This window comes from Mesoplodon mirus (assembly GCF_964341445.2).
Source record: "Mesoplodon mirus genome assembly, chromosome: 4".
Lineage (NCBI taxonomy): Eukaryota > Metazoa > Chordata > Mammalia > Artiodactyla > Ziphiidae > Mesoplodon > Mesoplodon mirus.
Window position 1 is genome coordinate 39,858,135 of NC_138979.1, and position 20,332 is coordinate 39,878,466.

The 20,332-nt window shown below is 50.1% G+C and overlaps 2 protein-coding genes across 3 annotated transcripts in view; one reads left to right on the top strand and one right to left on the bottom strand.

Moving 5' to 3' along the window:
* DET1 (DET1 partner of COP1 E3 ubiquitin ligase) overlaps nucleotides 1–4,315 on the top strand; it is a 45,890-nt gene extending 41,575 nt beyond the window's left edge. Inside the window, exon 5 of the mRNA XM_082619336.1 lies at nucleotides 4,149–4,315. Coding sequence (XP_082475462.1) covers nucleotides 4,149–4,254 — 106 coding nt within the window. The 3' untranslated portion in view covers nucleotides 4,255–4,315. The remainder of the gene's footprint in view (nucleotides 1–4,148) is intronic.
* Nucleotides 4,316–9,841: 5,526 nt separating this feature from the next.
* MRPS11 (mitochondrial ribosomal protein S11) lies at nucleotides 9,842–20,332 on the bottom strand. Of its 2 annotated transcripts, XM_082619342.1 has the most exons (6): nucleotides 20,006–20,332; nucleotides 19,745–19,873; nucleotides 14,850–14,948; nucleotides 12,363–12,492; nucleotides 11,009–11,074; nucleotides 9,842–10,239 (listed from the first exon to the last, which is right to left on the bottom strand). In XM_082619342.1, the coding sequence occupies exons 1-6, from the start codon at nucleotides 20,068–20,070 to the stop codon at nucleotides 10,132–10,134; spliced, it is 597 nt and encodes a 198-aa protein (XP_082475468.1). In that variant the 5' UTR covers nucleotides 20,071–20,332; the 3' UTR covers nucleotides 9,842–10,131. The 2 variants fall into 2 exon arrangements, with proteins under 2 accessions (XP_082475468.1, XP_082475469.1); XM_082619343.1 differs by lacking the exon at nucleotides 11,009–11,074.

Here is a 20,332-nt window from a genome sequence, read left to right on the forward strand (position 1 = left end):
GGAGGCCATGGTCTCTGCCTCTCTTCTTCCTTCCAAATCTAGTGCAAGCACAACTAATTCGCAGGACTGCTTTATACGGCCAGGACTGCTTTCCCCTGCTTTGAAGTCAAGTGATGGGGGAAGAGCTTGCAGAGTTTGGGGCACCTACCAGAAGGGGAGGGTGGTGTCTCATGCCCTGGCTGGGAGCATACTGAGCTGCAGAAAACCAGAACCTGCTCCATGCCACCTCTAAGGCAGGGTTCAAGAGAGTTCTTGGGAGCAAAACATTGATGGTATCTCACAGGTAGTGGGGAGGGCATACACATGAAGACGGAGGGTGGTGCCTGCTTCCAGCCGGGAGAAGCCTGGAGCGGGGAGGCTGGCAGAGTGGGGCAAAGTGAGATGGGGCAGCAGCTGGGTAGGCCATGCTGCTGGCATTTGGTGGGGCAGGGATAAGTGGGGCGTCCCCAAGGTCCCTGTGGCTCAGTGGGGACTGTGCGGGGAGCTGGCCTTGAGCCAGCATTGCCGGTACCCCACTCACCTAACGGGGCTCAGGGCTCCCCGCAGCAGCACCCTGGGTGGGGTGGGCCACAGGGCCAGGAGCTGAGATGGGTGGGGAGGGGTCAGCCCGAGTGCATGTGCTTCTTGCTAAAGGGGTCACATGCGGGTTCTCCGGGGAGCAGACTTGAGACACTTGTGTGGGGATGTTTATTAGGGAGTGGCCCAGGAGCGGCCCTATGGAAGGGAGGGCAGGAGGCAGGGTGGGCAGAGGGAAGCCGAGCTGTGCTGCAGGCCTAAACCGACCCGAAGGTGCCTGTCAGAGCTGGCCAGGCCCTATGCCCGGGCCGCCATCAGCCATCGGTGGACCTGCCGTTGGAAGGGTGACAGCTCTCTGTGACTGTCCCTGGGGCTGACAGCAGCTGGGCAACAGGCTCTTCCTTTGGGGGGGTGTCTGGGCAGCCATCTCCAGGTCCACCACAGAAGGCCCAGGGCAGAGGTCTCTGCGTGGGTGGCGGGCTGGGGACTGGTTCCAGAGAACCCACCACGGGCCCACACGAGAGCCAGCCTGTCAAGACGAAGGTGTGACGGCCGGTGTTGGCCAAGAGAGCCCCACGGAGAGCAGGATGACTTTGCACTTCCCCCCTCATTCCATCCTCCCTCATCCCGTTCCTGGAGGAGTGAAGACGGGGTCTACAGAGGGGCGAGGGGAGAAGCTATGACAGGTCTGAGATCAGAGTTTTCTAATAGATTTGACTGGACTTTTAGATCCCTGGAAGGGAGTTGAACTATCAAAATGAGACTTATTCTTAAAACTAAAAGAAGGCCATGGACTCTTCCTGAGATGGCGGTTCAGGGGTACAGAAAAGGAGCTCTGACATAGTTGATGCGAGGCAGAGATGGGAGAAAAATAAAGTTGTACCCTGATAGTCCAAATTCAGCCTGTTTGCTGAATTTGGCCATCACTGAGGGGCTGCACAGAGCTGGCGATGTCCTTGGTGGGGCACAGGAAGCAGGCGGGCCTGCACTCTTTGCTTATTGCATCCAAGAGGCTCTAGAGCCTGTGTGGTGACCCAGTTTTCTGCCTTTTCTGAGCGACGTGTGCTCTGATTATAGGGGTGTGAGGGCCCTAAATGACTGCAAAGTACTTTTCAATCAGACAGAAAATAGGTAAGAAATGCATTTCCATTAATGCCCCAATTATCCTGGTCCCAACAGGACAAAAACCTGTGCTATGCCGCCTCCCAGGGATGTGTCGTCAGGATCCTGACTGTCCTCTCCCAGAGGCAGCTTGCACTCCACTCGCACAGCTGAGGGGCTAGAGCAGGGTCCTAGCGATGGCTGAGGCTCATCCCTCCCTTCAGAGGCCCGGGTGCAAGGCCCAGGAAGGGAGCCCTGTCGGTCCCTCAGAGGCAGGGCCACCGGCCCAAGGTGTCCGTGCAAAGTGGGAGCTGCCGCAGCCCTACCAGTCCCTTTTGTTAGACACGCCCTGAGGCAGCTCTGGGGCTTCTCGGCCCCCTTCAACCCAGAGAGCAATTTTGCTTCGTAAACCGCTCTTGAATGGGCCCTGCGCAGCAGTCCCGACTGTCTGTTCTCTGTCAGACTCTCATCTCTCATCTCATCTCCAGGGGAGAACCTGTTCCTTGCCTCTACCAGCTTCTGGTGGCTCCGGCAGGTCCTTGGCTTGTGGCTGCATCACTCGTCTCTGCCGACGTCACATGGCCTTCTCCTCCTCTGTGCAGTTACCATCTCCTGCTGCCTCCATTTCTTAAGGGTACATGTGATCTCATTTAGGGTCCACCCAGGTAATCCAGGATAATCTCCCCATTTTTATATCCTTAACTTGATCACATCTGTAAAGACCCCGTTTCCAAATAAAGTGACACATACAGATTCCAGGGTTAGGATCTGTTATCTCTGGGGGCTGTTATTCAGCCTGCTACAGCCTCCCTTCCTCCCTCACATTATGTTCTAAACTGCTGGTAGTTTACGGCACAGACTGTCATTTCTGCCCCCTGCCCTTTGTCCATGCGTGCACCCTCTCTGCTGGAAACTACCCCCCTCACCCCTCATCCCCCGCATTTGCCTCCTAATGCTTACTCTTATTTTGAGCTCAGGTCACCTCCTCCAGGAAGTGTTCCTTGATACCTCCTCTCATCACACACACCCCTGTTCTGTGGTAGCACCTGCGGGATTACAATGGACTTTTTTCTGAATTTGTCTCCCCCACCAGCCTCGAAGCTGCTGAGGGCAGCTACCAGGTTCTAGACATATTTTATCTGAGTATGGATAGATTTTCGAGGAAGGAGTGATGGAAGAAAGGCTCTTGAAGGACAGATTCTGGAATCATTTGGCTTTTAAATTTAATTTAATTTTTGGCTGCAAATTTGTAACAATCTGGCTTAATCTACAAATGAGTGGGTTTAAGGGAGTGGAGGATGGGTGGTTGGCTCCATCAGAACCTTCTCTGATTAAAATCACAGGAAAGAAAGCTTTGGAAATAGTAATAATAATAATGGCAGCAAGATGGGCTTGCATCTGCATCCACCACCGTTCTCAGCCAGAACCCCACAGACTGGAGCCCGAGGGAGCAGTGTGGGGAGAGCGCAGAGGCGTCCTTCATGAGCACCAGCTGTGTACAAGCGGGTACACAGCTGTCTGGGTGGATGCTCCTAACGGTCCCGAGGAGGTGGAGTAGCTGAGCGTCAGACTGATGCCGAGCCGGGGTCCCAACCTGGGCTGGTGTCTCCAAAGCCCCGGCCCTCCCCACTGCAAGCAGGCAGGGGGAATGGAGCCCTGGGGAGAGCACACGGGGAGAAGAGCGAAGGGCATTTCCGCGGCATCCAGTCAGGCCTGGGCCGCAGCCCTGAGGGTCTCCCCCAGAGTGGGCTAGTGCATCCGAACCTGCACTGTCCTCCCAGCCACAAAGGAGCTGTGGGTTCCTGGGTGCCAGAGCTACAGCCCACTCAACCGCCTCTTGGTTCTGAGGGGGAAACTGAGGTCCATCTGGGGAACGGGGATGTGGCTGACAGCCTGCTGAGTCTGTGCTCAAGCTGGGTTGAGACAACAGGTGTCCTGCCAGCCAGGGCCCCCTGTGACACCACACTGCCCCTCAGTTGACATTTCCTTTCCGTTCAAGGGGATTACGCAAATCCAAGGTGGTTAAGCTGCCACAGGGCACTATGGAAACGGGGCGCTGTGCTCTGTCTGCCCCTTCCTTTCAGCCAAGCAACAATGACACTGGGGCCAACTTTTTGGGCCAGACTTGTTAGGCTGAATCACAGAGCATGTGTACAATTTAATTTGAACCTGGGCGGGCAGAGGGGAGAAGCCAGATTGATTACCAGAACAAATTTCAGAGCCAAGTTAGAAGTCCTCCCCCAAATACTGGGCCAGCTGCAGGGTGGGGGTGTGTGTGTTACAGATCTGTGTGTGTGTCAAAATGTCTATTGAAAAAATGTGACCTGCTCACTTGAGAAAATTTACATAGTGCCTGACTCTGCAGCTTCTACGCATTTCTTATAAACCAGTTTTTTATTTCTATTTTTAGTTTAATTGATTCATTAATTAACCTGAATAAGCAACAGCATTGAGAAGTGACCCTTGAACAACACAGGTTTGATTTGCGAGGGTCCACTTCTATGTGGATTTTTTTCATTAAATCCGTTCAGTACTACGACACCCAAGGTTGAATCCATGGATGCGGAACCATGGATACGGAGGGTCACCGTGAAGTTATACGTGGATTTGCAGTGCACGCAGGGTGGGCGCCCCTAACCCCAGCGTTGTTCAAGGGTCAGCTGTACATGACACCCTCTTCTGAAGGTGGAAAAGGTAAAAAATCTTCTTTTTGCCTGTTACCCAGTCACTGAGTTTCTCTCCCTGGAGGGAATGCTCCCGTTTGGGGTATGTCTTTCCAGATAGTCAGTGCATCCACATTTATGTACACATATCCTGTCCTTTTCTACATCAGTTCGTGACTGTACTCTGCACTGTCTTGCCTGTCCCGCCCCGCAATCCCCGTTTTTCACTTAGCAGTACATCTTGGCTTGTTTCAGGGCTAACATTCCATTATCCGGATGGGCTGTAATTTCCTTAGCTAGCGCCCTGTTGATGGACATTTAGGTTCCAGTCTTCTTCTGTTACTCGCAGTGCCTCCGTGAGTATATACCTCTGCCTACTCCCACCCGCGTGAGAGCCTATCTCCGCTGCACTGTCCGATACAGTAGCCACCAGCCACATGCTGTACTTACACTTCAGTGAATTTGAACTAGATAAAACCGAACTGCCAATTCCTCAGTCATGGTCCTGCCCGCCACATCGCAAGCGCTGGAGAGTCCCGCGGGGCTGGTGGCTGCTGTGCTGACCGTGCAGCTCCAGGGCACGTCCATGAGCAGGGACAGCGCTGCTCCATGTGGGAAATTCCTAGAAGGGAACTGTGAAGGTCTGTACATCGTAAGTGGTGAACGATATTGCCAGATCTCCCTCTGAAGAGGCTCTAGCTATTTACATTTGAGAGCACTTTTATTTCAGAACAATTTATGGAATATTGGGGAAAAAAAGAAAGGTTCCCCATGTACCAACTGCAAGGACGTTCTGTTTCCGTTGTCAGTGCCACGTTGCTGGAGTTGGACGCTGCTGTTTCCACCTGTCACTGGAGCCCCCCTCTGGCTGTCTCCCCCTGAGGCCTGGCCTCCGGCTGCCTTGCTGAGGTCTGCTTCTCCCCAGCTCGAGGCCTCTTCCCTCCCCACTCCTTCAGGTCCAGGGTCCTCCACACCCCGACCCACAGCTGCCATGTCTCAAGGGAGACAGCCCATCTCCTCAAGCACCCGTTGCCATGACACAGCCTCTACGGAAGACTCGGCATCCTGACTCTCTTCCACCCTCCTTCCCTTCGGTGAATGGGGACCTCCACATTGCCAAATCCATGGCCATTGCCCAGTCCTCACCTTGCTTGACCTGCCAGCTGACCTCTCAGATGCACCGTGCACCCCGACTTCCCTTTTACTGAAGTGCTCGGCCCTTTGGCTTCTGAGACGCCACACCTGCTGTCTCTCTGATTGCTGCATCCCTGCCTCTTTGCAGCCTTGCCCTCCTTGCAGCATTTAACACTGGGTCGTTTTGTTTTCCTCATTCTCTGCTTTTTTCCTGGGAGAGCTCATCCCCACTGTGGCTTGGATTAGCATCATTTACGGAGTGACGGTCATGCATTTTAATTCCCATTTCCTTGATTACTTGTAAGACGGGTCTTCTTTTCATGGCTTCCGGCCGTCTGTATTCCTTATGAAAGCAGCTTAGAAGCAGAGCAGACACTGGACACAGGTTCCAGTCCAGACCACAGCCATGGCAGGTCCCTGTCCTCGCCCCCTCCAGGCCCTCCCTGGCCTCATCTCTCTCCACACCCTCTCAGCATCTGCAAAGTCACCATGCCGGACGCCCCCAACCCAGCCCACAGCCTGCATTCTTCTCCAGGACTCTCATCACCCTGCTCCTCCTTCTGTGGTCCCCAGAGCTTGATTCCACTGAGAAGAGACAGTCTCTCATCACCACGCTCCTCCCCATTCCTCCCCAACTCTGCACATCTCACCCCAGTGCCCAGGGATGCGGGTCAGCGTGTGGTCAGTGCCTCATCTCCCTTCTGGGACATCGTTCTGCCACCTCCTCCCAACAGTCCTTCTCTTTTGAAGTTCGTGCTGTTACTCCCCTCTTCCTAAACCCATATACTCCTTCCTGTACTCTGGCCGCTCTGTGTTGTTTGGGGACTTTGATTCTCCCAGACTTTTCTGTCTCCTGCCCTGATGCCCACTTTGGGGCTTCAGCATCAAGATTGACAGCTTTCTTTGTCCACATCTCATAGTTTCTTGACTTAAACCTCAGTGACTCTTTCTACTCTATTTTAGATGCCTACACACCTACCTTCATTGCCTGCAAATGAGCTCGACTGCAGCCTTCTACACGCCCACCTCCCTTTCTCCATCACATCTTGTGTGGCCACAGGTTTTTTGCCTCCTTCCTTCTCTCCCAATCCTTTGGTAAGATTTTACCCCCATTCGTCTTCCTATCATGACCCACCATGCCACCTAAGCCATATCCGGTAACCTGGGGCAATGCTGCTTTGCCAGTTTCCAATCCTAAAGATACCTGGTGATCCTGCTGGGATGAACTGAGGGGATCATCCTTTCACTCAAACACCAATAACATTCATGCCTCGTATGGAACTTCCTTCTGACTAATTCAGCCATGTGCCTGTCCCACTTTCTTGGTCTGTGAGCTCCAGGACAGGAATGACAGTGCCGTATCTGTTCTCCCTGTGCTCAGCCTGTGTTTGTGCAATAGCCCATGTTTGTTCACTTCGGTTGAATAGACTTTTCTGCTTTGGCAGTGACCACTCCATCACTGTGGGCTGATAATACTCAGATTTAAAAAGCAATGTATCTATCCAGGGTAGGAAAAAATGACTAGAGAGAAAGAATAAAGGAGTCCGGGGGAAGGCATATATGCATTAAATGCCTTTTAATTTAATATGCATTAAAAAAAATGGACATATGAGAGTCAGGTTGCAGGCAGGTTGCAAAATGGATTCTCCTAAACTGCTGAGTTATATTCTGCCAGCATCCAGGTACTCTCCTGTTAAACAGGTTTATTTTGGTGGTGAAGGTACAGCTTAGTGTCGGGTGATGACCTTGGCCAAAAGAAGGGAAAACATTGCATCTATGCTGAAAGGAGAAAAATTATATTTGCCTTTTTGCCTGCAGACGAGAGGAGAGAGGGGAGAGGGGAGGAGAGGCTTTCCTTATGCAGCTAGTCCTGGGCCACCAGCTTTGCACTTTGATGCACTCATAGCAATAACCCAAGGCCCTGCTGCCAGGAAACAAGGAAGTGTGTTGTCACACAAGTTGATGCCAACACTCTGCTTGTGCAAATACTCAGGACCCAGTGCCAGGCTCTGCATCTTCTCTGCCAGGGGGAAGTGCAAGCACACGGTCACCTGTGTCTCAGAACCGAGAGGCTGGCTTTGGAGAAGGGCTTGTGGCAGCAGGGGAAAGGGCAGCCTGGCATTTTGGGTGAACGATAACTGCCTTAAGTGGTCAGTGAAGGTCCTCCCCTGAGCAGGGGCCGGTCTCTGAGGCCAAGACCCCACGATTAAGAGGTGATAGAGGCTTCCCTGGTGGCGCAGTGGTTGAGAATCTGCCTGCTAATGCAGGGGACACGGGTTCGAGCCCTGGTCTGGGAGGATCCCACATGCCGCGGAGCAACTAGGCCCGTGAGCCACAAGTCCTGAGCCTGTGCGTCTGGAGCCTGTTGCTCCGCAACAAGAGAGACCGCGATGGTGAGAGGCCCGAGCACCGTGATGAAGAGTGGCCCCCGCTTGCCACAACTAGAGAAAGCCCTCGCACAGAAACGAAGACCCAACACAGCAAAAATAAATAAATAAATTAATAAACTCCTACCCCCAACATCTTCTTTAAAAAAAAAAAAAAAGAGGTGATAGAGTCTAAGAGAGCACAAGTTCACTGGCCTCTTAGAGCCTGGACGCAGCAGGGCACTGAGGCTCCCAGCAGCAAAGCTGTGTGCGTTCCCCCTGGGCGCCCTGTCGACGGTGCTCCCCCCACCTGGCTCCCGGCGGTGGTGCCAGGCTTCCATTTCTGGCCCTGAGACCATTGATCCTTTAGGGTCCCCTGTGTCTTGTCTACTTTTAGGTACTCTCAGGCAGTACCTTCCTTTTCAATGCCCTCTTGGGAATAAAATAACACTTTCTAAAACCACAGCGTATGGAAGATTTCACTTCTGGAATGATGGAGACCGCCTGTGCTTCCTCTTCTCCACGTGCCCCTCCAGATCTGTTCTGCTGCCTGCGAGGCTGGCCCTCCAGGGACGGCACCACCCTGCTCCCCTGCTCTGGTTCTTGTTGGGCTCAGCCACTGGGCACGTCAGGTGGCCAGAGGCTACAGCCATCAGCGTGTTTCTGTCCTCTCCCTCTGCGGGCCGCGGCTTTGGCAGAGGCCGCATCCCTGTGACTAGAGCGCCTCCAGGTTCTGGGGGCTTGTCCCTCCCCCACTCCTGCTAGTCCTTGAGTGCTGCAGCCTGTTTATCCCCTGACCCTGCCCACGCCTCTCTAAAGGACTTTCTTTAAGCTTCTCTTTTGAACAGCCTGTTTCTTGCTCTGTTAAACTAATTGCTCCAGGCCCTCTGTCCACCCGAATAAAGGCCAAACCATACCACATCACAGAGCGGTTTCTCACGAGCCCCATGTTTTTTACGCAACGTGTTTATATATAGTTTTAAAGTGTAACTCCTTCCGTCTGTGGTTTCAACACAAGAAGCCTCCAGTTGGGTTCCTTTAGTCATTGGTCACAAGTTAACCTTCATAGGTCCTGCTAAGGATGGAAGAGGAGGCAGTAGGGAGACATTTTCCTTCTAAATTCACATTCAGGTCTTGGTCCTTTCCCCTTCTCTAACCTGTGTAACGCAGCGGCTTCCCTACATAAGAGGGCATTTGTGCATTTACTACACGGGGTTCAGGCAAATCGCAATGCTCGGCTGGCTATGCAGGTGTGGAGCCCCTCGGTGGTCGCCAGGCCCTTCCTGCAGACTCCCCTCCGACAGACGTGCACCTTTTCATCTCCTGGTAATGCTCTCATCCTTGGTCCTCTCTGTCCAAGGAAGAGGGGGTCTCTCCTGCTGGGTCCCCAGAGGCCCCACCTTTGGCTTCTGTGTGGCATCCAGGGACCCCCGAGTCCCGACTGAGCAGTCAGTGCTGCCTGGGAGCCCAGCTGAGCCCGCTGTGTCAGCACCACCCGGACTCGCTTTCCTGCATGTCTCAATTTGGGCTCTGCTCTCGCCCATCCCTCCACCTCTCCTAATTTCTACAGAACCCTGTTTTATACCACTCTACCCTCCCTCCTTTAGGGTCATGCAGTCTCGGGTATTGGGGCTGCTGACGCCCACGGAGTGTGTAATGCAGCCTTGACTGTGGGGAATCTCTGATGGTTCACACTTAAGGGAACCCGATTCCAAGACCACTCTCCCGTACTGTTAGGGCTAACTAACTTTAGACACGCCTGCTAACAGTGAAACCTGCTATCAGAGTACTCCAGAGGTAGGAGGCACAAACCTCTCAATTTGGGGCCAAATTACAAGTTAGTAAGAAAAGTTGCTAATGAGCTCTGGAACCCTTAGTTAAGGGGCTAAAAAGGAAATATGTGAAACCAAAGAGGAAGGTGCCTGGTACTTAGCAGCCCACATTTACATCTTAATCCTTCCATTGAGGGTCTCACCTCAATTCACAATCTCGTTTTCAGGAGGAAGTGGGGGGTTACTGTTTGCAACGCTGGAAGCAAAAAACCCCACAAATTACTACAGATGGTGGAGATATTTTTATTTTTTCAGAGCAGCTGCAGCATTTACTGGTTGGCGTCTGGGCCACAGCTGCCCCTGTAGCTCCCTTCCTGTCCAGGAGAGGCACTTCTAGGCATACTGGTCTCCAGTAGAAGGAACAAGCCAAGGCCATCCCATAAGGAGGCAGAGCTCTCCCTTACTGCCTGAAGGGTCTCTAACAAGCCCTCCCTGGAGAGAGCTCTGACAGTGTGCTTTCCATGACGTCCAGCTGGAGGCGGGACTTGAGGTCAGGTTCAGGTGCAGGCTTCCTGCCCCTCACAGCCTCCGAGCCTTCCTGGGGCGGCAGCCGTTGTGCGGGATGGGGGTGTTGTCTGTGATTGAGATCACTTCTAGGCCCCCCATGGTCAGTCCCTTGATGGCAGACTGGAAGGAGAAGGAATAGCAGGATGGCACGGTCCCAGAAATGATGCCCCAGTGTGTCCAGACAGGGCTTGGAGAGGAACCGGTCGGGGGTGGGGGGTGGGGCAGCATAGGGATGAGAAAGCTCACTGGCTCTGATATCTACAGTCCCAACGTGATGCTCTCACAGAGCTCTTCTCCCTACCAATCCCTTCACCAAGCCCTCAATGCTGCCCACATCTCCAATCCCACCTGCCACGTCCCACCTTGCGCTTTACAATCTAAGAACAAAGACTGCTGTAAATCTCAACGCATCTTAAGCATTATGCTTTTGTAGTTTCCTCTGCCTGGAATGATCCCCCCTCCCCCAATCCCATACGCATACCTGGTTAGTCCCTCGTCATTCTGAAAAAATCAGTAGAGATGCTACCTCTTTGGGGACACTTTCCTGATCACACCCAACAGGCTCCCAGCACCCTGGGCACAAGCTTTACCAGTGCACTCACTAGTCTGTACTGAGGGACCCATTTGTGACAGTCCCCCAGGGGCCACCTTTCTGTTCCCAGTGCCTGGCACACAGCAGGCACTCTGTAAGTGTCTGATGAATTGAAACTAAGTGATCAGGGCTTGCTTTGAGAAGCTTAGTAGATTAGAGGCAATGGAAAGAAACTTCAAGCTGTTAGGGGAATCCACTACAGGGTCCACTCTCCCTCCTCTGCTCTCACTCCCGTTTCTCTCACTAACTGAAGAAGCAAGCACACATGCTGGGCTGTGAAGAAGCGAGGTCACTTACCAAGCGCCCTGGCCCCAGGCCTTTAACCACAACTCGGACGTGGGTCACACCCTTCCCCGTAGCTTTCTGGAGAGGAGCAGCAAGTGGTTAGTGCTCTGAGAGAGAAGTGCGACATCCAAACCCCCTTGCTACTGCAACCTGGAGCAACAGGGTTATGAGCTCCATAGAACAAGCACCCACACATGTAAGCAGGCAGAAAACAGGGAAGGAAGCAAAGAGCAGGGAAGGAAGCAAAGAGCAGATGGCCGAGGTGCAGGACAGACACCAGCAGTCAGCTGGGATCTCTTTCCACCCAGGACAGCACTGCCACCTAGTGGAGACTTCTAAATATCGCTCAGATTTTTCCCAGGTGGATAAATGCAGAATTTCAGACCATAATGTGCCCTGGACTCCAAGGCTAAGCCTCAGTACCCTCTTAGAAAGTGTTATCTTATCATTTTAATCTTTAGTTATAGTTAAAATTTCCTTTCTTGTTTATAAAGGTAGTTTATTGCAGAAAGTCTGGAAAACACACAGGTCACTCAACCCACCATGCAGAAGCCACCGTTAACACTGACATATTTCTTTTAAGTGTATAAACCTGCCCATTGGTGGCCATTTAGTGTGTTTTGATGATCACTGATACATAGCAATCAGTATTTTGGGGCATCGAGCTTTGTCTGAAGGTCAAGGTTTTCCTTCCAGAGATACTCCTGGTTTGGCAGTGTGAACCTTTGTGAGGCCTGTGTTATAGCAGACAGTGCCCACCCAGGCTCTGGTCCCAGACCTGACGGGGTTAGTTCAGAGAACTGGACTGGCTACATGGCTCTGAGCAAGCCACACACTCTGAATCCCAAATGACTCTTAAAAATGTGGGTAATACCAAGGGTCTTCTGAGGATTCAAGATAATGAATGTAAAGTGTCTGGCGTATAGTAGATACTGAATAAATACACCATCTGCAGCTCACTGCCACCCTGCTTCTAGAAAGGTCTGCAACAGTCCACACTCCCTCTGGTACTGCAGGAGAGTCCTCACATGCCACACCTTCTCCAGATGGACCATTACCACAACCACACCCCACCCACCGCACTGGTTTTTAAATCCAGGGGGCTCTGGTGAGCCTTGGGCACCTGGCTCCTGCCTCTTCTAGAATGAACCGAGTGTTTCACTTCTACTAAAGCTGAGAGAAAGAGAAAAGAGAAGCCTTTTCACACACACCTCTTCAAACCACCCCCTATGTTAGGGTAGCAAACAAGAGTTGGCCAATACTCTTGCTTCTGAAGACCCGCCTCAAGGACAATTTTCTTGCCAGTGATCAGCCATGCAAAAAGTGGAGCCCAGCACAGAGGGAGCCGGAAAGAACACACACTTACCACCGCGGCAGCTATGCCCGCTGTTTGCGCTGCAATGCCCGTGCCCTTCTTGGCATTCTGAAACCCCTCCGTGCCACAGGAAGCGCGGGCAAGGGGCTGGTGAGCGGCAGAGACTACCTGGATCTGTGTGCTGGGAAAGGAGGGGAGGTGTACAGAATATAATGGCTCTTCAGGGGAGTAAGAGAGTGCTAACCCATGACCAGACAAGCCCAAGTGTGAAAGAAAAAGACCGTTAGCTGCTTTCACTCTGAGCTTATCAGATGAGTGTTTTTTGAACTCCTGTAGGAGGTGCCAGGAAAGGTCAGAATCAACCTCTAAATCTCATTAAAAACTGACAAGTCGTATAATCTAAAGAGAGCCGTTATGCATGGAAGGTTTGGGCTCCACCCCCTAAATTCATGTTGAAATTCTAACCCCTAATGTGATGGTATTGGGGGGTGGGGCCATTGGGAGATGATTAGGTCATAAGGGTGAAGCCCTTATAAACTGGATTAGTGCCTTATAAAAGGGACCCCAGAGAGCTCCCTTGCCTCTTCCAGCATGTGAGGACACAACGAGAAGCCAGCCATCTGCAACTTGGAAGAGCTGTCACTGAACCCGATCCTGCTGACACACTGATCTCTGACTTCCAGCCTCAGAACTGTGAGAAATAAATGCCGTTTAAGCCACCCAGTTTGTGGTATTTTCTTATAGTGGCCTGAGCTGACTAACAGAAGCTCCATAATCTGAGGGTGTTAAGTGTCATCCAGAGGTAAGGTGGCATATTTTCCTCCTAGTATCTTCCCTGTAGCCAGTGTTTAATTAGATTCAGGGTCCTTTCTGGCTTCTTCTTTTTTTTTTCCCCCTAAGAAATTAGATTTTCACATCAGGCAATTTTTAATGATTTTTCATTGGTAAAGTTTCAAATATACACAAAAGTGGATAGAATAATGTCTGAACTCCCATGGACTCACCATTCAGCTTCAACAATTACTAACTCATATCCAATTTGGTTTCACCTATAAACCCTGTTTCTACTCCCCTCTGTCCCCTAACTAATAGATTATTTTGAAGCAAATTTTAGACCCATCATATCATCCGTAAATATTTCAGTATATATCTCTAAAAGATAAGGACTCTTTAACAAGTTAAATTAAAATTAAGAATAACTTCAAGAAATCCTTAGACATGCTTTCCATTTCCCTCTTTTTTTTTTTTTTTTTTTTTTTTTTTTTTGCGGTACACGGACCTCTCACCATTGTGGCCTCTCTCGTGGCAGAGAACAGGTTCCGGACGCACAGGCTCAGTGGCCATGGCTCACGGGCCCAGCCACTCTGCAGCATGTGGGATCTTCCCGGACCGGGGCACGAACCCGTGTCCCCTGCATCGGCAGGCAGACTCTCAACCACTGCGCCACCAGGGAAGCCCTCCATTTCCCTCTTGATCACTGTCCAGTCTCCTGGTCTGAAGAGCTCCCTGAGAACTCACCACAGAGGGAAGTGGAGAGTGGTTATAGGGAGACCTGCTGGAGCCGGCCCTAGGCTCAGGCCACCTGCTGTTGGCCTGGCTACGGCTGCCATTTCCCTACCAGGGCTTCTTGGGTTTTCTACACTGAACAGAGTAGAAGTAGACAAGAGAATGGCTTGTCTCTGAGACAACCTCAATAGAAATCTACAGAGTGGGCCACAGACCCTTAAAAAAGCAAACGAACTAAGAGAGCTTACCTATGTCCTTAGCAACCGGAGAAGAGAGGAAAATCCAGGGGCTCTCATTCTGAGCTTACCAGATGAAAGCTGAAATGCATCCTATGGCACCTCACCTGTGCCCACCCTCTAGCCCTGACTACCAACAGTCTCTTGTATTGTTCTCTAAATTGCTTCATAGGCGACTGTTGACCAAACACCAATCCCATCTCCAAGTGGGGGCTGGTGTACAAAGATGTTACTGACGTCAGCAAGGTTTCTGTTGCCAACACAGTTGGGAACTTACCCAGCACTGTCTGAAAGCCACACAGAACACTAGTCTTCCAACCTTGTGCAGCCCTACAAAGGCAGAGGTCGGTGCACGGTGGCCCAAAGCGAGTACTTTAAAGTGACCCTTATTTGGAGGTTTCCATTTTGCTCAGTTAGTAAATCATATATTCTGAAATAATCTCTCTCATTTATTAATCACCGATCCCCAGTACTAACACTTCACAAATACTTTCACAGAGGGACTTTCTGGCCCTAAAATATACTCTTCTCCAACTCTTGAGCAGAACCAGGAAATACAATTCCCAAGGACAGCAATGAAATCTTATGAATGGGATATGCCTAACCTAGTTCATATTTTCATGAAATCTGAATAAACTACATAAAGAGAGAGGTGGTCTCCCCAAACCAGGAGGGAGCCCAGAGGAACCTCTGCATCAGCATCTGCGTGCAGAACGTGGCCGCCTGGCTTGCCCACCCCCTCTGAAGGGGAAAGAAGCCCACTCTAGCCCTACCAGGTGCTCCCTTCCCTGCTTACTTGTTGTACGATGCTTTGATGTGTGCGATTGGGATCTCCTCAAATTTCTTTCCTGCCCACCTCAGAGAGCTCTCTTGTCCTGGAATTGGAGGGTAAATGCTGCAATTAGAAGAAAAATTTTAGGTGAAGTTGTCCTGATTTTTTTTTAATTAAAAAAAAAATTACAAGGTTTAAAAACAGCCAACAGTACAGACAAGCTAATAAAAAACAGCAGCTCTCTGCCTCAGCCTGCTCCTGAGGTCACTGCCCCCAACCCTTCTGGCGCTGCTGCCACATCTGTGAACACGGTGCTTCAGCAGCCATTTCCTGAGTTGTTGACTCTAGACACAGCAAGTGACTTTCTGCTGGGAGGATAGAGAATTTAATCCACGCTCCCCATCTTCCCCTGTCCCTTCTAGTGTAATCAGATCACTCTCCAGTCCTCTATAGGCTACTCTTTCTGCATTAAAAAAAATAAAGTCGAACCTCTATTTCTTGTTTTATCAACCACAGATATCTTGACTATATTATTGTTCGTTTGTATAAACAATATGATTTTTCATATCATATTGATAAGACAAAATTATCTTAATAAAAAAAGACAAAATTATCTTAATAATACTTATAAAAATCATTATTATAAAAAAATTCCTTGGAATAGAGGTCAGCAAACTTTTTCTGTAAAGGGCCAGATAGTAAATATTTTAGGTTTTGCTGGCCATAAAGTTTCTGTTGCAACTACTCAACTTTGCCACTGTGGTGCAAAAACAGCTACAGACAACAGTAGGTGTGACTACTGTCCAATAAAAAAACAGGAAACTGGCCAGATCCAACTTGCCAACACCTATCCTAGACCAGCGGTTGTCCATGCTGGCTGAACAGCAGGATCACGTGATTCTGATGCTTACACTCCACCCCAGACTTCTGGATGGGGCCTGAGAATCCATTTCTGAAGTAGCCCAAGTGAGTCAGAATGTGAACTCAGGGTTTAGCACACTGGCCTAGACAATATGTTGAGTTCAAGACCCCTCTCTATCTCAGTCCGATCTGTCCTCTGGCTGTCTCTCGGTCAGGACTCTTCATTTTCAGGTGGAGAAACTGAGTACAAAGAGGGGAACAGGGTTAACAAGGGAAGCCAGGCCTTGGATCGAGGGGCTCTACCTTGGTTCAGAGCTCTGCTCACCACCTGCGCTTTTTTTTATTCTAGACTCGAGCAAACCTGCTGCTGCACCCTGCTTACACGTACAGATCAGATCAGTGTTTGTATCCCCTCAGCCACCTGATCTACAACGGGTTCTGATTTAGAGAATACACTATTAGCTGAGCATTATCCTCCTGACTGGCTTTCCTAGAGAGATTAAAAACAAAACAAAACAGTAACACAGTGGTATTCAAGAGTTACAAGTGTATTCTTTCCTGCTCGGCCTGATCTTAGAGATGATTTAGCACCTCAGCAGGTTGCCAGCTTATCAGCCTACACTGAGGTGGAATGCGGATGAGGCTCTGAGATGACATTAATATTTAAAACATTATCATTTCCCCATTGATAATTTCCCCTATTGACTTGTGGGTCAAAAACTTACGCCTTCTAAAGTCTGAACATACCAGCATAATGCCTTTTATATAGGACAAGATTTTTGAACTAGGAAGGATTTGGAGCTTGAACCATTTAACTGAAGGCGCAGACAAGATCAAGCTTTTAAGGCTCCCAGGTCCAATGTACAAACGAACAAGTGGTTCACCCCGAGGCAGCCCATAAACAGGAAAGACAAAGCTTTCTGGTGCTGGTCTGCTGCCTCTTCATACCCATCCTCAAACCAGGCCCGCACACACGGCATCCCTTGCAAATGGCTGACGAGGACTGAAAATAGCCTGCACAGTTGGGTAGAGAAAAATACACAGTAGTGCAGTAGTACCTACTGTCTCTCTCTCTCTATCACAGTTTCTTGACCTCAGTACTACTGACATTTTGGGCAAGAGAATTCTCTGAAGGGGGGCTGTCCTGCACACTGTGGCGGCGTTTAGCAACATCCCTGGCCTCTACCCACTAGACATTGTCCCTCAAGTTGTGACAACCAAAAATGTCTTCAAACATCGCTAAAAGTCCCCTTGGAGGCACAGCCGCCCAGGCTGAGAACTGCTGCTTTACTTTAATGACTTCTAACATCCAGTGGGCCCTCATTGCTGGCAATCATACAGCGCATCCACAGTTCAATTACCCTTTCACTGTCCTGGATGACTATTTTGTACCTTCTTTTGTCCCCTCAGACCTCCAACTCCTTCCTGCTTCCTCACTGCCCGCTGATGACCTTCACAGAGAAATAGAAGCAATCAGAAGTTCTTCCAGCTCCCACTACCAAACATCTGTGCCCACAATCTCTGCCTTCTCTCCTGTTATGATGCTCCACTTGTGTGTTAGCTCCTCAAGGACAGCAGTCCGCATCCTCATTCTTTCCCCTCTCTACTGCATCATTCCCATCAGCAAAACATGTGGTCATTTCCCCAACCTAAAAACAAACAAAAACCTCTTGATCCTAAAGCCTCCTTTAGCACCTGCCCATTTCTATATTCCCGCTCAACGAAATGACCATACCTGCTGTTTCTTCCTGTCTTCTATTCTCCTTGAACCCACGCCACTCAGACCTTAGCCCCTCATACCTCCACCAAAAATGCTCTAGTCAAGGTCACCAACCAACTCACAATGTTAAGTCCAATGAGCAATTCTGTCATCAGTCTATGGACCTATCGTATCAGTAGCATTTGATATAGCTAATCTCTCTGCCCTTGAACCACATTAAAAAAAAAAAAAGCCTCCAGGGTTTCTTAGTACTTCTCTGGAGATTTCTTCTTTCTCTCTTTTGCTGATTTTTCCTCATCTCCCAAATCTCTAAATGCCAGAGGCTCCAGGGTGCTGTCCTTGGACCTCTTCTTCTCTTTGTTTACTCTTTCTTTCTTGATGATCTTGTATCTTATGGTTTTAAGTATCATCTAGGGACTTCCCTGGTGGCCCAGTGGTTAGGACTCGGTGCTCTCACTGCCAGGGGGACCTGGGTTTGATCCCTGGTCTGGGAACTAAAATCCCATAAGCCTCGTGGCAAAAAAAACCCCCAAAACAAACAGACAGAAAATCATCTATATGATGAGTCTTCCAAATGTATACCTCTAGCCCAGATCTGTCCCCTGAACTCCATTTCTAATAGTCAATATTGTATCTCCACTTGGATGTTAATGAAGCATCTCAAACTTAACCACCCAAATCCAAGCTCCTGTAGTCTCCCCCGTCTTAATGACAACTCTATCTTTCCAGTTGTTTAGGCCAAAAATTTTAGAGTGCTCCTTCAGTCCTCTTCTTTTCTCACATCTTACATTAACAAATCCTGTTGGTCATCTTCTAAATGTATCAGTCTGACCATTTATACTACCTCCACAGCTGCTACTCTGGTCCAGGCCAGCATCATTTCTCACCTAGACTACTTCAGTAGTTTTTTGGCTGCTTAGGAGACTTCTCCCATCTTCCATCCTCGCTTCCCTACAGTTCAATATCAACACAGCGGCCAAAGGGACCCTTTAAGATGTAAGCAGGATCATGTCAATCCTCCGTTCAGAATTCTCCAGTGACTTCCCACTTCACTCAGAGAATAAGCTGAAGTCCTCACGATGGCCCACAAGGCCGACAGGGTGTAGCCCTGCGTGCCTGCTGCACCCCTTTGCCCTCTTGCCCCCACCTCCTGTTTTTACTCATCACTCCACGTTGGCCTTCTTGCTGCTGCTCTCAAACACTAGACACACTCCTACAATCTGTCATATTTGTTTTTCTTGTTTTCTATATACTGTCCCCTATCTACTCGAATTTAAGTTCTACGGGGGCAGGGACTTTTGTGTGTTTGGTCACCGATGCATCCCCAACACCTTGAATAGTGCCTGACATTGCTGAGTGACTATAAAAGAATCTTGGCTTAAATTCCTTTGGCAGCTCCCCACTGCCTACAGTGGGGACTGCGTAAAAGCCCCAGTGTTACAGATAAGACCCTCAGCATTCGGATTCCTTCTCACCCTGCTGGCCTCATCTGCCATCACACATACACCTGAATACACTGCGTTCTTTCACAATGCATGCCTTACACAGACTGTTAGTTTGCCTAAAACGACTTTTCCAGCTGAACTCCCATTCAATTCAGTTCTTAGCTTCACATTATTTTCTTGGCACTCTTGCCTGATTTCCTCCGGAGTCAGACACTCACTCTTTCATACTTCAAAACAACCATCTCTTACCTCCAATATACCACTGGTCAGATGATGGTGAAAACATTTGTATGTCTGTCTTCCCTGGTAGACTGTGAACTACTTGTGGGGAGGAATGATCTTCTGCAGTTGTATCCCCAGCACCTAGCACGGTGCCTGGCACCGAGCAGGTTCTTAGAAAAGGTTTGTTAAATATAGTGAAGTACAAGTAGCACAAAGAGGCAGTGGCACTGTGGAAAGCAAGTTACCAGTCGCTGGGGCTAAGCACAGAAACCACCCTGGACCTTAGACCAACTCAAAAACGTGCATAATAACATACACCCTAGTGTAGCCACCCATCCCAGCCCCCTTTTGTGTCCGAGACCCAGGGAAGGTTGTTAGTCTGACGTGATCCCAGAGGGAAACAAAGGAGATATTTACTATACAACTTCGACGTTCACTCATTCATTCATCAAATGTTCATGAGCATTCATTTTGTGCCAAAGCTCATCTCATTTGATCCTTACAACCTCTTCTGGCGTTATCTCCACTTTCAGACGAAAAAGCTGAGGCTCAAGGATTAATCTGCATAAGGTCCCGCAGATGGCAAGTGACAAAGAGTTGGGAATTCACTGGTTCTCTGACTCTGGAGGGTGGTGCCAGTCTCCCGAGGGCTGGACCTAAGTGGCCCTCACCTGAAGCTGCTGCGGCTCGGAGCTGGCGCCGCAGCCTTCGCCTTCTCAACTTCCGGCTTGGCCGCTGCGTCTTGCATCTGCTGGGCGCTAGTGTGGATGGTGGGGGTCGGCACTCCGGCCACGGCGACCCTGTAGAGAAGGAAAGCTCGGTGAGATCCAGGCCTAACCGAGTCCTAACTGGAGTCCAGGTGTCTCATGGGACACGGGCAGGAGCGAATTCCCGCGGATGGCCGTAGGCTCGGAGGGGATAATCATTCTTACCTGGTCGTCGGTGGCCAAGCCCATAACCGCAAGAGCCGAAACCCCGCGTTTCTTACAACCTGCATGACTTGAGTTGACCCCACTCAGCTCCCGTCCGCGGCGACCGCGGAGCCTGGAGGGGCTGGAGCGGAGCCAGCACCACGAGCGCTTGTGGGGGAGGGTGCAGAGGAAAAGTCACCTGATTCCTTTTTATAACGTACAATTAAAGATTTTTCTTCCCATTTAAATGCTCCATAATAACTATCGTTGAGAGTGGCAACTGGGAATACTCCCCTCTTTTCCCAGTTTTCTAACATGAGATTTTCGCCCACCCCTCCATATTGGAAT